Below are 15935 nucleotides of genomic sequence, written 5' to 3'. Positions count from 1 at the left end.
GTAAATAATTGAGTCTTAGTTTTAGTCTGAACATCATGACAAACGAACTTTCATTTCTTACAAGTGAAAAAAGTGGTGTGATAGCATGAAATGGAAGTATTTAAATTAATTTTCCTGCAGGGTTACCACAGTTAAAGGTTCTCAGATTTTTCTCCTGCACCACTGTGCTTTATTGTCACTGTAGATGAAGCCGATCAAGCTGACCTTGATTCTTTTGAGACTTTCTGAGAACTCTCAGCAAAGGAGTATCAGCAACACTGACAACTGATGAGGACTTTTTAAGAAGATACTGGTTTCATTCCCAGAACATTTCTTAATTGCAAATAATTAAGTTTGTGATTAAGTTTTAAAAAATAGTTGTTAGGAAGGAAAATAATTTTACTGCATTTTACTGTTTATAAGATTGTTGTCCTAGAGCGAACCTTTGATTTAAATCAGTCTCTTTCCAGAGTCCCTGTAGCCCACACGTCTGAAGTCAAAGCACAGCTTGCGTTGGAGAGACGTTAGTTTCCTTAGTACCTACCTCTCTTCTAGCATTAGCTTGAATGTCTCTGTTGTGCATATGCTTACACGTAGTCTAAGGACAGATTATATATATAGGGTATGTGCTAGAGCTGCTGCACCCTGCTGCGTACCGCGGGTTTCACACTGAGGTGCCAGGCACGGTTGCCCACTCTGCCCTGCGTACCTCCGTGCGGACAGAGGCAAGCCCTTCCATGAACGCGGAGGAGGAGGAGGAAGAGAATACCCCCACTGGGCCCCGCACCTCCTTCTGCCATAAGCCTTCAGCGTGCTCCCCGCCTTAGGCACGGTGCCCTGGCGCGAACACGAGGCCCCCCCGGCTCCGCCCCCGAGGTGCGCAGGCGTGCGTGTAGGTGGGCGCGGTGCGCATGCGGAGCCCGCCCGACTGGTTCCGTCCTCTCCTCCCGCCGCGCCCCTCCCCCGGCCAGACGGCGGAGGATCCCGAGCGACAATGAAACAGCAGCAGCAGAGCCCTCAGCCGCAGCCCCCCCAGGCGCAGCCCCTGCCCGCCGCTGGCGGGGGGGTCCCGGCCTTCCTCAGCAAGCTGTGGGCGCTGGTGGGCGAGGCCCCCAGCAACCAGCTCATCACCTGGAGCCAGGTGCGGCGCCTTGCCCGTGTGCGCTGGGGGGGGTGTGTCCGTCGGTCCGTCAGCCCGTGTGTGTGTATGTCGTTCTTCCCGCCTTTCTCCGGCGGCAGGCACTTGGGGCCTGCTTGGGACGGGGGGGCAGGAGGGCCTTCCGCGGGGCCCGGGCCTCGGCGGGCGTGGGGCTGGCGGAAGAACCGGGTACGCGCGCTTGGTTTGGCTGGACTCCCCTCAGCCGGTCTGGGGGAGCGGCCCCACCTTCCCCGGCCGCTCTGGGCCGTCGCGGGTTTCCTAGCCCGGGAGGGGCAGTCAGAGGGCGGTTTGCCTCAAACCCTGTCTTGTAGCTGGGGGTAAGTGGGGAGTATGGGCGCCGGTCCAGACTGAGCAGGCCGGCTTCGCCTGGAGGCCGCTGCCTCTGAGCTTGAGGGACTGGGGCATGAGGATAGGGATCCGAGAGCGATTGGGCTTTGCGGAGCGCCGACAAGCAGTTGTTGAGCCGTGGTACGGCAAACACAGGGCCGCGGTGGGGTTTCCAGGGCGGGTTGGCGAGTTCGGGGTGAAGCGGGGGCGGGGAGAGGGGCGCTACGTAACAGCGCCCTGCCCCGGGTGGAGGGGGCCGGTGATGCTGGGAGTGCCAGTCCATCTTGCGCGCGAGGCGGGCGGCAATGGTTCCCCCGCGTGGCACCCGAGACCTCCCGCTCACTGCGGGGAGCGGCCCGCCCCCATTGTTGGCCACGTGGGGCCACGGCTGCCGGTCTTTTGCCCACCTGCTGCGGCGGGCGCCTCACCACCACCCCCCGCCCATCACGGCCGCTGCTGGAGATGGGCAGGGTGCGGGGCAAGTGTCGGTCTGCCTGTTGCACCCCTGTCCTGCTGCCTGCAGGTTAGGCGTGCGTGGTGCCTGTGGCGATGGATGTCCAAATGGAAGACCTGAGATGGATGCCCTCTCGTCTTGAATCCCGTATATTCGGATGTAGAAATAATAAATAAGCATTATCCGAGCACAAGAGTTACAGGCGTCTTAAAACATTGCAAGGCAGGAAGTACTTGGCAGATTTGCTATAGTAAGCATCATTAACTCTTCTGATGAATGCCAAGCAGGAGATTATTTATTTAATTTTTCTATATTTTTGGTGTTTAAAAAATAATTATTAAATAAAAAGTAATAAAACAATTATTAAAATACTGAAAACAATCCTGTCCTCCAACTGCATCTCAAGTGGTGTTGAGATGGCAGCTGTTGTCTGAGCTTATTTTAAATGCTTAAGCAACGATAAAATGCTTTTCTTAAACATTTTACTGGTAATGCATTACCAGTAACTTCAGCCAGAACTTCCTGAAGAAGGAAACAGGTAGACTCGGTAGATTTTGTCTTTGTTTGTTTGTTTGTTTGTTTTTTTCCTGGGCAAGAAATGCTAAAGGCTACATGAAGATTGAGATGTTGTCTAATATAAGAAGTACTGGTTTTGCCACTTGCACTTTCAGTGGAGACTTTCCAAATTAATTGCTTATCCTTATCTCAGGGAAGCAGACCACAGCTATTTGGTATCCTTGTAGTATTTTCTAATTAGAAATAAAGACTAATTGGGGTTCTGCAAGGCTGTTTGTGGGAGGAAGATAGACTAATCACAGTTGATGTTATTGGCATGCAGTAGTTTGTGTGTGGGGAAGGTATTGGGATCACTTGGTGCACAAGTGACAACTTTTGAAAATGAGCTGCGTCAATATTATGGGTACAGAAAGTGTACCAGTTTAACAGGAAAGGAAGAGTACAGCTACTGTAATATTTCATTTTCCGCCTATGGCAATCCATAAGTTTACTCTATATGGATAAATGCCATCTGCAGCCAAACAGCTGAATTCTGTCACCCTGCAAACATATCTCCATGAAACCATGGTACGTGTTGTCCATGGAAACACATATGAGGAGTACCAAACAAAGTGTTCGGAAGGTTGCTGAATGCTGCAGTCAGTAACACTAGCAGTTGAAAACTGTATTTAGCTCTGTGGTAATGCTTTAGTGAGTTAAAGTCAGGCTTTAATGTCTGTACAGCTTTGCTGTAAACAGCTGCCGGGCCAACAAGAACTAGTAGATGTGTTTCCCAGATTCTTGTGCAGTAGGTCTGAACAATGTCAAAGTGACAGTGAAGTGAGGTACTGCAGATCACTGTAGTACACTTGTTTGAGTATCTTCAGATGGTGGTTTTCAATAATGCATAGGCTAAAATGGCCTGTTCCTGCAATTTTCTTTGCTTCCCTTTTTTCCCTTCCATTGACGTGCTCAGCAGGAGATAGGTAGGCAGGCTTTACTGGGAAGTTTTTGTCTTCATACCCTCTTCTCAGTCTTGAGCTCCTAACTCATGCAGTGGTAAGCCATTTATAAATCCTGTTGCTAATGATCGTTGTTGGTCTGTCAGAAACAAACTCCTGGGCAAGGATCATCACATGGTCTCCTGGTTGGTTGTTTAAGCTTGGGATCATAGAACTGCTGTTGTTTGGGAGTAAGAAACAAATGTGACTCGTTTAACTAGAAAGGGCTTCTAAGAAGATGCAACATCAGTGCTGATATCTGTCAAAGATGGTAGATTTCTCATTAAATACAGGATGAGGGTACTGTGGAGGTACAGGCAGAACCGAAACAATTTTGAAGTGGCTGGTTTGGATTCTGCCATATAGTTGTCCTTTGGTTAATGGAGCACAGTCATTGAAGAACAAAGAGCTGAGGCTTCTGTTTTAGTCTAGGCCTGTGGATGAAATAAAAGATCAGTTCTCCCTCACAATTGGCATCCCAGGAGAAGGGGGATGAAGCCTTGGGTGGTTACCTTTTTGGTGACTCCAAAACCTAACAGACACTCTCAGCTCTTTGACAGCTCCATCCAGTCTACAACTCATTTTGAACTAATCATGCTTTTATACCAGGAAGCAGAGGAGACCTTAGCTGGTTGCTAGTGTTTTTCCTTTCCAGTCTCTTTGTTAGATTACTTCCCAAGTCTTTGAAGCTATGTGCAAAATGTATAGTATTGTCCTCTAGTGAAATTACGGTAGTTGTTGGTAAAAAAGTAATTAATTTCTTGAGGAAGCCATGAGTAACAATAGAGATGTTCCCTTTCATGTATAGATAGGGATTGTAAATTGATAATACTTCCCAGCTGCAGGCTTTGTACGCTTTTTGTTGTGGAAAATAGTAGGCAAGCAGATCAGTTACCTACTGCATGCACAAAGGAAACGTTCCTATCTGATGATTAGTTCTGAAAGCCCAGCATGTTTTCTCCAATGGTCTTTAAATATCTTAATGTGTCTCTCTCATTTTAGAATGGCCAGAGTTTCTTGGTATTGGATGAGCAGAGATTTGCAAAAGAGATTCTTCCCAAGTACTTCAAGCACAACAACATGGCAAGCTTTGTCAGACAATTAAATATGTGTAAGTTCTTGGCTTTTTGCTTTCTACCATAGTTCTAGATCCTGTGCATGCTCAGTTACAGACCGTACCCTTTGAGCAGTGGCCCTGTGTTCTCTGCAACTAGGTTACTGTCTTAACCTCAAAACTGGTAACAGGATAGTTGGAACACTGTAGTTTGAATTTCTTAATGTGGGCTTTGAGAGTTATTTGGGTTTTTTTCTTCTTTTTTTCTTTAAAGATGGCTTCCGTAAAGTTGTTCATGTTGATTCTGGTATTGTCAAACTGGAGCGAGATGGTCCAGTAGAGTTTCAGCACCCATATTTTAAGCAGGGCCGGGAGGACTTGTTGGAACACATTAAAAGGAAGGTTAGTGAAAATTCAGTGGAAAGCTTGTAAGTATTGAATGAGTAGCAAAGTTAATGTCAGCTTTAATAGCAGGATTGTGAGTGCAAATAAGTTTGGAGTTGAGGAAGCAGTCTGCACCGCTCTTATATATATCTTGACTTATTTAAAGATATTTTGGGTGACTTGACTGGTTTCCTTTAACCTTTGCTGTCATTATAGGAAGTTTCACAGGTGGCAAAAATAAGCTAGTTCTGCAAGTACAGCGTTTTACAAATGGGTATTAGAAGGCGTGCAGAGCATGCTTTGACTTTACCATCAGTAATATAACAGTCTGCTTGCTTACGTAGTTTGTTTAAGCCCAAAGCTACAGTAAGCATTAAACTTCGCACCAAATTGGACAGCGGGCAAACTTATAAATGTTTGTTATGCTGCCAGATGTGATTCTGAAATGTGTTCTGCCGTTACTGTGAGTCAGGTAGAGATAATGAATAGAAATGCAGCATTTAAACTGTGGTGAGGGGTGTACTTGTTAACACTGGATTATTGTGAAAGACTTGGGATAAAGTAGATCGCTTAGGAGAATGCCTGGCAAATCTGAATGTGCACAAATGTTTGTAACAACTAAATGTGTTGTGGTGGCAGCTGTAAAAAGAAATTTCTGTGTGTTTCTGTTTGTTTTTTTTCTTATTTGATGCTTGGTATATTATTGACTTAAATGCATAGTTTGTCAACACTAAAGGAAAATATACTTGATCACCAAAAGAAAATAGTTAACAATAAGTCAAGGAAAGCATTGTTTCTGGATTCCAATCTTTTAAAGGTTTCTTCTTCGAGACCTGAAGAAAACAAGATACGTCAGGAAGATCTCTCCAAAATAATAAGTAATGCTCAAAAGGTGCAGATTAAACAAGAGACTATTGAATCTCAGTTGTCTGCGTTGAAGAGGTAATTTGCTCCACCAGCAACCAATCCTTAAATTTGAGTAATTATGATAATAGATACCAGCCAAAGACCTAATTTTTAGGTGTCTCTTGATTTTTATTTTTTTTTTAATTTCCTAACTTTAAATACTGCTTTATAAAAATAAATTTCAATAAAAGCATTGCATTAAAAAATTAATATTCTGATATGGCTAAAAGTAATAGGCAGTGCTGGTGTTTGGAAAACTGTATACTAGTGGGCAATGAAATAACACCTTTAATAGTTCCATAATGGTACTGCGGCTGAATATTCAGCTTGGCTCTTAGCATGAAGTATGCTGGTTTATGTCTTCAGGTTTGAAGTAGTTGTTATGTTTAGTTTGAGGCAGAGTTTGGTTTGTGCAAATTGCTTATGATACTTTCTTACTACAGTTAATGTTTTTGCTCATTGCTTTTTGTTGTTGTCTTCATTCCCCCACTGATAATAGAGGCAGCATAGGATAACCTACCGGTGCATGCATGACTTGAGAGCTTGTTCTGTAAAGATGCTTTCAAGGGGGATGTACAGTTGCTCATAGGTAGCTTGCCATCTAGCAAGAGGTATCTGAGGGAGGACAAGCAGGTTTGATGAAAAATTTGAAGAACAAGCAGTATAGATGAAGAGCTGTTGTTGTTTAGTGGTGAGAGGAAACTGCATTCTTGTGCTCTTTGGACCCTTGCTGCTGGTAGGAACCAGTTTTATGCTTGTTTTTTTATTGTTATTATTTAATCACTAGAATCAAGAAGAAAACTTAACCTTGTTACAAGAAAAAACAAATGCTGACTGTATGTGTAATAAGAATTGCAAATTAGGGAATTAATTGTTATTTTTAAGGGGTTGGAAATTCTCTGCAGGCTATTTATTGTTTGGGTCTCCATTTTGTAATCATTTGCTAAGGTTGCTTACTGTGTGACTTGGTTTTTTTTTCCCTACATGCAATCTAAAAAGACATTTCAAAGAGCTTTAATGAAGCCAGCTAATCTTAACAAAAATTATTAATGTAGATATTCTAAAACTTTTAAACCATTGTTTACAAACAGAGAGAATGAATCCCTGTGGAGGGAAGTAGCAGAACTGCGAGCAAAACACTTGCAACAGCAGCAAGTTATTCGGAAGGTAAGGTTCCATTGAGGCATTGTATGTGAATGTGTGCGTTAGTGCTTCTGAGATAGGAATACTGTGCCACATGTTACCTTGCTTCTCCCTCACTTTTTTTGTAGCATGTGAAATGTCTTTTTAATAGAAAAAAACATCAGGGTGATGAACAAATCTTTGTGAAACAAACATGCATAAGCAGAAAATAAGGCCAAACTCTTGTAAACATTTTCAGAGGTTCAGGAGTATTGTACATCGTTCATTAAGGTACCCTTAAAATGGTCCATCCACTTTGTTACTTCAGAAGTCGAATGACTAATGTTCTGTGTTGGATGATCATTGAGTGGAACCCACTGATAGTATATTGGCTTACCTTGATGGAACAGATTTATAATCTGCCAAAACTGATGTAAATGCAAAGAGTTCCATACTTTTTTTTACGTATCAGAAATAAATAACCACTGAAAGCAGCCTCGTAGGAGAGACTCTTACTGATTACTATTTCCGGTTTGTTCAAGCCAGATACGTACATTTAATCCTTAAATTGAAAACATAAGGGAAGAAAGTCTAACATTTCAAAAGGAAAGGCAGCTGATCTTGATAATCTGAGAGAAGCAAATACAGGGTAGAGTGACTAACAGTAGTGGTTTGTATCTTACAGATTGTACAATTTATTGTTACCTTGGTGCAGAATAACCAATTAGTGAGCCTGAAACGGAAGAGGTAAATATGGTCTTAAAAATTTGCTGTCCAGTCCATACACTGACACGTTTTGTGGACTGAAACCAAGGACTTAGTTTTGAGGTGACTTTCTTCCTATACTCTTTCTGATTTAGGCCTCTACTTCTGAACACTAATGGACCTACAAAGTCGAGTGTGTTTCAACAAATCGTGAAAGAACCAGCTGACAGTAACCATCATGTAAGTATTCTTTTATGCATATTGTTTGTTAAGATGAAGGAACTAGTGGAGGGGCAGACTGATCAAGCAGCTTGTTTTATGGGGAATAAAACATAGCTGTGTACTGAGAGCTGTCAACTTCTCCAAGTGGTACACTGTGTTGTGTTTCCTTCAGAAGCCAAGTGTGTTGAAAGTCACCATTCACTTTTCAATATAAGCATGTATAAGCCTGTGTGTTAAATGCAGCTTGATGTGATCCTTCTGAAAGCAGTCTGCTTTTAATAATAGAGTTATTAGAAATAACATATGTATGTTGTATTTGTATTTCTGGAAGTTAGGCACCTGTAGCCCTATGCAGGGACAAGGATCCAGTGTGCTGCTCTGCAAGGCAGCATCCAACCTAGCAAAATCATGTCAAGTCCCTCTGCCATTTGAATGTATCGTGTCACTGAAAGTTATTTTCTGCTGTCCAAATAATGGTTGGTGGGGAAATTCTTAAAATGAGGGCTGGAGCATGAAACTAGAATTAATAGCTTAAACCAAAGTGTTATTTAAACAGCAGCCACTTTTTAATATTTTTTGTTCTTGCGTAGTCCTGTTGTCACAGCTTTTTGTTGCTTTTGCTGACAGTGCTAGGATATTTTTGTTTCTGTGGCTGCAGTATTTATGAAACATTGTTTTCCTGTAGCTGCTATTTTTCATCTTGTTCATTTTTTTTGTATGGTTTCTTGATTAAATGTAGATCTGTACAAACAGCATATAATCTTTGAGGTGTAGGACAGCTTTTACAATTTAAAATTGAGGCATTGTAAGATACAATGGTAACTGCCAGAATGCTGAAGCTCTTTGTCTTTCTATCCCCTGACACTCTTTAAAATAATTCTCAGGTACCTCTCAACAGAAATGAGGGCTTAAAACAAAGGGAACAGATTTCAGATGACATCATTATTTATGATGTCACTGAGGATGTGGGAGATGAAGAAAATCCTGTGGGTGATGAAGAAAATCCCATGGCTGATGAAGAAAATATTCCCACTGCACCAGAAGCAAATGAAGATTCCACTTCTAATTCTTCAAAGTAAGAAGTCTCTAGAACTGTATATAGATCAGTGGCTTTCAGTGTTGTGGAATATGGAATAATTCAGATGTCTTAGATTTTTTTTTTTTAAGTAATAGTCAGAATTATTCAACACTCCTGCACGTATGGAAGCTTAACCTGTGAATTCACACTAGGTTCTGATCTACTTACCTCTGGATTTGTTCGAAACAGTTAATTGGCTGTTGGAGTTTTAATATGCAGAGGATAGAAACTAGTGAGAAGCAGTCTGTATTATTGTATTCTGTTGTTAAATATAGTACTTCTCCAAAGACAGAGTAAGTGGTGTCTTCAGACTTTTGGTTATGAATACAGTCAGGAATGACTTCCCAGGGTTTTACAGCATGTGCTGTTTGTCAAATGTTGCTGTGGTCTTTGAACTTTATTAAGCCAGTTAATTTCAGGGTTTTTTTTTCTAGGATTCCTAGATGACTGGGATTTCCTGTTCAAGCTTGCTGTGAAATTAGTCAATCCCAAGTGTTTTGTGACTGTGTTCCTTCCTGTCTGTAGTTAGTACTATAGTACTAGACCTAGTATTATAGAAGTAATTTCTCTTTCAATTCTGAGCATTTGAATCTTGGTCCATGGATTGGCTTGCAGCTCTCTTCCTGAGTTGCATGGTATTGATAGCACCTGTTTTATGCCTTAAGGAATAAAACTTAGCTATTTGGACAGATTGAAGTACCTCCCGTATGAAGATAGGCTGAGAAAGTTGGGGCTGTTCAGCCTGGAGAAGAGAAGGCTGCGTGGAGACCTCATAGCAGCCTTCCAGTATCTGAAGGGGGCCTACAAGGATGCTGGGGATGGACTCTTCATTAGGGACTGTAGTGATAGGACAAGGGGTAATGGGTTCAAACTAAAACAGGGGAAGTTTAGTTTAGATATAAGGAGGAAGTTCTTTGCTGTAAGGGTGGTGAGGCACTGGAATGGTTTGCCCAGGGAGGTTGTGAATGCTCCATCCCTGGCAGTGTTCAAGGCCAGGTTGGACAAAGCCTTGGATGAGATGGTTTAGTGTGAGATGTCCCTGCCCATGGCAGGGGGGTTGGAACTTGATGATCTTAAGGTCCTTTCAAACCCTAACTATTCTATGATCCTATATTTCCATCTTACAGAATCATAGAATATATGAACTATACTTGAACTGATACGATTGTTTTTGTTCAGCTGATACCTGGGAATGCATTCCCTAGTAGAAAAGTTTTATGAAGATAAGGCTCTGGTATAGAAGACAGCACAACTAACAGCTACTTAAGGGTTAAGAAAACCAGAATATGGATAAAAGCAAATTACTTGAGACACTTAGTTTTTAGGTTGCCTTCCTGGTGTACATAAGAAAAGTACTGTTGACTGATGCTCCAGAGTTGATTCTGTACAAAAGGAAAAATGCATTGAATGCATTATCTGTCTAGTTTGTGGCCTAATACGTTTAGGTCCACTTCATACTTACTTTATATGCAAGCTTATAGTTGTTCTAATGTGAAAAATACCAGTGTTCTTCTGTCTTTTTACTAGTTGTTACTGTGGTTTAGCACACCAGTGTCTGCTAGCTGAGCTGCATTAACAGTGTTGAGCACTACAGCCCCATATCAATGGAAAATAGATATTTGGAGTATCTTGCCAAGTTCTGTATTAAAAAGTAGTAGGAAGGTTGATTTCCTTAAAGTGGTTTGACTAAAGTGGGAAGTAACTAAACCTGTAGAATACTCCCAGTTTAATGAGTGTATGAAGGGCTTTAATTAATTTGTCTCACATTACAGCTGTAGTCATTCTCCTGATATTGTAATTGTGGAAGATGATAATGAAGAAGAATATGCTCCTGTAATTCAAGGGGATAAAAGCACAGAATCAGTTGCTGTCCCAGCTAATGATCCACTCAGCCCTGTCGGTGACAGCACAAGCCCACTCATGTCAAGTGCTGTACAGCTGAATAACCAGTCAACATTAACTGCAGAAGATTCTGTCTCAATGATGGATTCCATACTCAGTGAGAACGGAGTCATTTCACAGAATATAAATCTCCTTGGAAAGTGAGTAGCCTGGTCTTTTTGAGGTTTTTTCCAAGTATTAGAAATGATTGTTTGACTTGAAGTAAGAAGATCTGAGTAGTAGTTCCTGTTGAGAACTTTTGTTTACAGGTCACCTTTATTCTATCCAGCTTATAAAGATCTTCATACTTTTAAGACGAGACCTTTAATTTTCATTGTGAAGTGAGTTAGGGTACATAATCTGACAGTGTAATGTTGTGAATGTCATTTTGTTAACTGTCAGCATTTGTCTGTGTAACTCTTGGAGGCAGTGGGACTCATTAGGGCTGGCTGGGTGCAAGAATCGCGTCTCTGCTAATGTCATGGCATAGTGTTATGGTGTTGTGATACCTGTTTTGGAGCACCTGTCTGCTTTTCTTGGGTTGAAGAGGCTAAAAGTTTTTCTTTCCAAAGGTTGTTTCTAATGAAAGACTTGGCTCATTATAGTTCTGGTGAAGAATTTTAGATGCACGTAGTATATCTGTGTAAAGCGTAAGTGTGGATTTCTCCTTCTTTTGTTAAGGGATATGAATAAAATATAATTTGTCTTCTAGGGTTGAACTTCTGGATTATCTTGACAGCATCGACTGCAGTTTAGAGGACTTCCAAGCTATGCTATCAGGACGACAGTTCAGCATAGATCCAGATCTCCTGGTTGAGGTACTCTTCACTGGTTAAGTATTTTGGTGGTACACCACCAAAAATATTTGTGTGGGTTGTTACTGTTTAAAATGGATTTAAAACAACAGATTATCCTTTCTTCCCTTTAAGAAAGGAAAGTTAGAAGTATTTGTGAGCGTGTTTCTGCGGCACTGGTATAATTTTGCGTGCTGCACTACTGGTCAAGTGAATGTTTAATGTTTTGATTGAAGAATGGCTTTCTTAATGTATTAATGCTTATATTTCTTGCTGCATGAACTCAGACACCAATTAGATAAATACTTTTGCTTTGAAATAACCCAGCACATCATCTGTGGGCTTCTCAATGAGCTGGTGTTAAAAAGGTTCTTGGCATTTATTTTACAAGTTTGTTTGCCATTTCACAGTATTTCTTAGGAGCATGTTCTCAGTTTCTCTTCAGATTTATGTCTATTAGAATGGTCTAGGTTGGAAGGGACCTATGCATGTCATGTAGGCCAGCCCCTTTGATCAGAGCAGGGTCAGCTTGAAAGCTGGTCATGTTCCTCAGGACCTTGTCTCAAATTCTGAAATCTCAGAAGATGGGAGATTCTTGGGTGCCTGTTCGAGTGCTTGACTGTTCTTTGTGAAGGATTTCCTTAAGTCAGTCACAGTTTTCCCTGCTGCAGCTTGTAGCTCTTGCCTTTTGTCCTTTGTCCACCTCTGTGGAGTTTGTCTTCTCCATAACACCTCTTCGGAGGCAGTGGAAGAGTACAGTTGTTCTCCTTTGTCTGCCTTCCTCAGAGAAGATTAGCCAAGCTCCCTCAGCCTCTTGGATGTCACATGGCCCTCTGGACTCCCTCTAATTTGAAAACTCTTGTACTGGGAGGCCAAAACCTGGGCACTCTTCCACAGGTGGCCTCACATGCTGAGCAGCAGGAAATGGTAATTTGGCCCTCCTGGCTGTGGTTTGCCTGTAGCAGAGCGTGTCTCACTGTAGCAAGGCCATGCTGCTGGCTCATGGTGGGGTCTTGCCTACTGTGACTCCCTGCTACCCTCTCCGAGGGGCTGCTCCCTCTCTGTTCCCTGACTTGGTGCATGAGGTTATGGTGTCCTAAATGCGCTTGGCTTTTGAACCTTATGGCCCTTCTGCTTTGCTGAGATCCCTCTTGACAGCAGCTCTACTCTCCCATGTACAGATGACTCTCTCCCTTTTGGTTTCACTTGAAGACTTGATCAGGGTATGTTCTTCCTTATCCGCAGAGTTCTCTGGGCAGAAACATAAGAAGGAAGTGGTATTTTAACACTGCAGCAAACCATGTTAGACTAAGTAGACACAATGTGGTTGTTTCCTTTGTGACTGAGGTTCATGTAATTCCAAACCATTGTGCTCCAAAACAAGGTTTTCTCTACAAAAGTGATAACTGCCTTTAAATAAACTTTAATCCTGATGGAGAGTGAAAACGGCAAGTACAGGGATTATTCTCACACATGCCAACATGATGTTCATGTATTTTTAATAGCAACACTGAGATACCTAAAACTTGATGTGTTTTGTCTTATTCAGCTTTTCACAAGCTCCGTGCAGATGAATCCCACAGATCATATCAATAATATCAAAGTAAGTCTGAAATCCATTGCTCGATGTGCACAGCAGCGAGTGATGCAAACTTCATTCATCCTTTACTGTTTTCTTTACTGGTATAACAGTACCTTTTTCATGATCTGGCTTTGGAAGCTTCCATGCGAATAGGAAGGCTGCAGCTGAACTCGTCCTGTTAGGTTTTAAACAGAAAAGGGAAACGTACACCCATAAATAACATCCTTCAGAACTTGATGGCCTTGAGGTCAAATGCCCATTTGTTGTACCAGTCTCTTGATTTCTGTATTCTGTAAGAGTTTAGTACTTGCAAACATAGTACCCGCTTTGTCAGAATGTTTTCATCTGTATTGTCTGGTGGGAAAAGAAATGAGCAAGCAGCGGAGCGAAGATCTCGCTCTTTGAACTTGCCCTGTTTGTTTATGAGCATTACTCTTGGCTCTTTGTTGAGCAAGCCAGTGCTTCCATTTCACATTTTCTCAGTCTGTGAGTATGGGTAACGGATACCACTGCATCCCTTCGCGAATAAAAATGTTTTCTAAGAACTGGTCAGCTGTGTCCTAGTGGCATTGGAACAGGTTTCAGCATGTGTTTAAAATTTTGCTCTGTTTTCCAGATGGAGACAAAGGAAATAGAAACTACCAAGAATAATGCTGGTCCTACGGCTTCACATGAGACACAAGTTTCTAAGCCCAAATCAGGTCAGTTGTAGTGCTGTGTTAAAACAGTTTAATGGTTGAACAAGCATTGTTCTAAATACCATCTCAGTTATTTGCTCTTTGTCTGGTTTTGTGGCATGCTGATAGGCAAATAACCAAAATACCTACCATGTTTGGGTTTGGTTTTTTTTTTGGCACAGCACCAGGTGCAGAGAACCTGGGGGTTTTGCAGGAGAATCTGAACAAATAATGCATGAACATAACAATCCTTTAATTACTCATTTAAAACTAACACAATGGTTTTTATTAATTATTCTTCAGATCAGTTCTGTGGGTTCGGTTTTGTTTGCACACAGAAAGGCACGTGAACTGATGATGCTTTGGGATTTTTTTTTCTCCTTAGATAAACAGCTCATACAGTACACAGCATTTCCACTCCTTGCATTCCTTGATGGGAACCCAGGCTCCACCATTGAGAGTGGGAGCTCTGCTGTGGAAACTCCTTCCTGTGTTGACAAACCCCTTGAAGTGGATGAGCTGCTGGAGAGCAGCCTCGATCCTCAGCCCACCCAGAGCAAACTGGTGCGGCTGGAGCCATTGACAGAGGCAGAAGCAAGTGAAGCCACGCTGTTCTATCTATGCGAACTTGCCCCGGCACCCATGGACACAGACATGCCCTTCTTGGATAACTGATGCAACGGGGACTCTTTATATAGCCATGAACTATTTATTTAGAATATTGTTTGGTATATGAGTTTTTTGTAAATCACTGTTTTATGTAACCAGGTAACGTGGAATCCAAAATACTTTTCCTATGTTACTTCCTACAAGCAACTGTTTAACTGTGTGGTTAGAACAGCTGTGAGGCACGGTTGGCAATACCAAGTTAAGACTTGCTGTACTGCTGTGAAATACTTGGTATTACACATATTGCTAAGTATCCGGGTAACTGCAAACTTGTTGATAGTAAGCTTTATGATTTCTTATACTTCTGGTCGTACATACGATGATGTAAACTAGTAGTGTATGGTTAGAGAACACTGACTTTCTGTATTTTGGTTTTTTTTTTTTCTATTTTTTACAACATTTTAACAAACATATGGCTTTTTGGGGGTGGGGGGGACCAGGACCTGATGTAGGCTTTTTTTTTCCCTGCTTGAACTGGGAACAAAGTGCCTGTACCTTGCAAAATCTTGGTTCTGCCTTACTTTCACTTCAGCAGAAGTGCTCACACATAGCACAAACCGGGGAAAAGTTCTTCACAGCCACCAGGCCCCTTGACTGCATGAGTACTTTTATCTTGGACCATCTATGCTGGTAAAATAAATGTTACTTAAGTAAGTAATTAGTGTGACACTTGTTACGAGTTGTCTCTTACTCCATGTAGCAGATGGATCTAACAGCCCTTGTTCTTCCTGCCCAAGTAGCTGTGCAGTGAGGTCTGCCTCCATGCATGTTTATTGGAAAATAGTTTCATTGTCTTCAGCCTTCAAGGTTTATTTATATACCTCCAACACAAGTGGCTAATGCAGCAAACTGGTTTTGTGTGGTAGTACACAATAGGCTGTTCTCTCCTTTGTTTTCTGAGAGCCACAGCTTTCCTTCCAGCTGAAGAGCTCCGGAGCAGAAGTGTTTCTGTCAGTCACTGAAGTCTTCTACCTTTATTCAGATGAAGGTGCTGGGAGCTGCATTACATGGCTACATGCCAGAGGAGTCACTAATGACTAGTGAAGGTGCTGCCAACATACTTAACTAAGCCTTGTCACCCTGAGTTCCTGATTCAGTGTAAGCAGGAAGTTACACTGCTTGTGAAGATGAAAGTTTCCTTCTTTCTCTGCCCTCAAAGCTGTAGCTGGGGAGGTCTGAGGAGCTCCAGTGTGCAAGATATTCCAGAGAAGGGAGAAACTGGATTTAGTAACTTAACAGGATATATTCCACAATTCTGGCACTGCAGTCAAGATTTCCAGTTTTTATATGCCCCCTCTCCAAGGAAGCTGAAGCTATAGGCCCAGCCATCTGTTGATCTTCCCAGTTAACAGCCTAGTTACTGCAGGATTCAAGAACTGCTGTGGTAGAACCAGTGTTCAGGGGTTTCATCCACCACCCCCACTTAACACACCCAGCACATATGCA

The 15935-nt window shown here is 42.2% G+C and overlaps 1 protein-coding gene across 2 annotated transcripts; it reads left to right on the top strand.

The window, feature by feature from the left end:
* The first annotated feature begins 942 nt into the window (after positions 1-942).
* HSF2 (heat shock transcription factor 2) lies at positions 943-15147 on the top strand. Of its 2 annotated transcripts, XM_057409594.1 has the most exons (13): positions 943-1120; positions 4418-4526; positions 4744-4871; positions 5671-5795; positions 6851-6926; positions 7567-7628; positions 7742-7826; positions 8693-8883; positions 10659-10928; positions 11480-11585; positions 13111-13164; positions 13760-13844; positions 14206-15147. In XM_057409594.1, exons 1-13 carry the CDS (start codon positions 974-976, stop codon positions 14493-14495), a joined length of 1728 nt encoding a protein of 575 aa, XP_057265577.1. In that variant the 5' UTR covers positions 943-973; the 3' UTR covers positions 14496-15147. The 2 variants fall into 2 exon arrangements, with proteins under 2 accessions (XP_057265577.1, XP_057265585.1); XM_057409602.1 differs by lacking the exon at positions 13111-13164.
* The last annotated feature ends 788 nt before the right edge of the window (positions 15148-15935 follow it).

This window comes from Pezoporus wallicus, unplaced genomic scaffold, assembly GCF_028554395.1.
Source record: "Pezoporus wallicus isolate ANWC-B61680 ecotype Strahan unplaced genomic scaffold, APGP_CSIRO_Pwel_v1 contig_3817, whole genome shotgun sequence".
Lineage (NCBI taxonomy): Eukaryota > Metazoa > Chordata > Aves > Psittaciformes > Psittacidae > Pezoporus > Pezoporus wallicus.
Note: the sequence above shows the minus strand (reverse complement) of the source record. Positions and strands in the feature narration are given on the sequence as shown.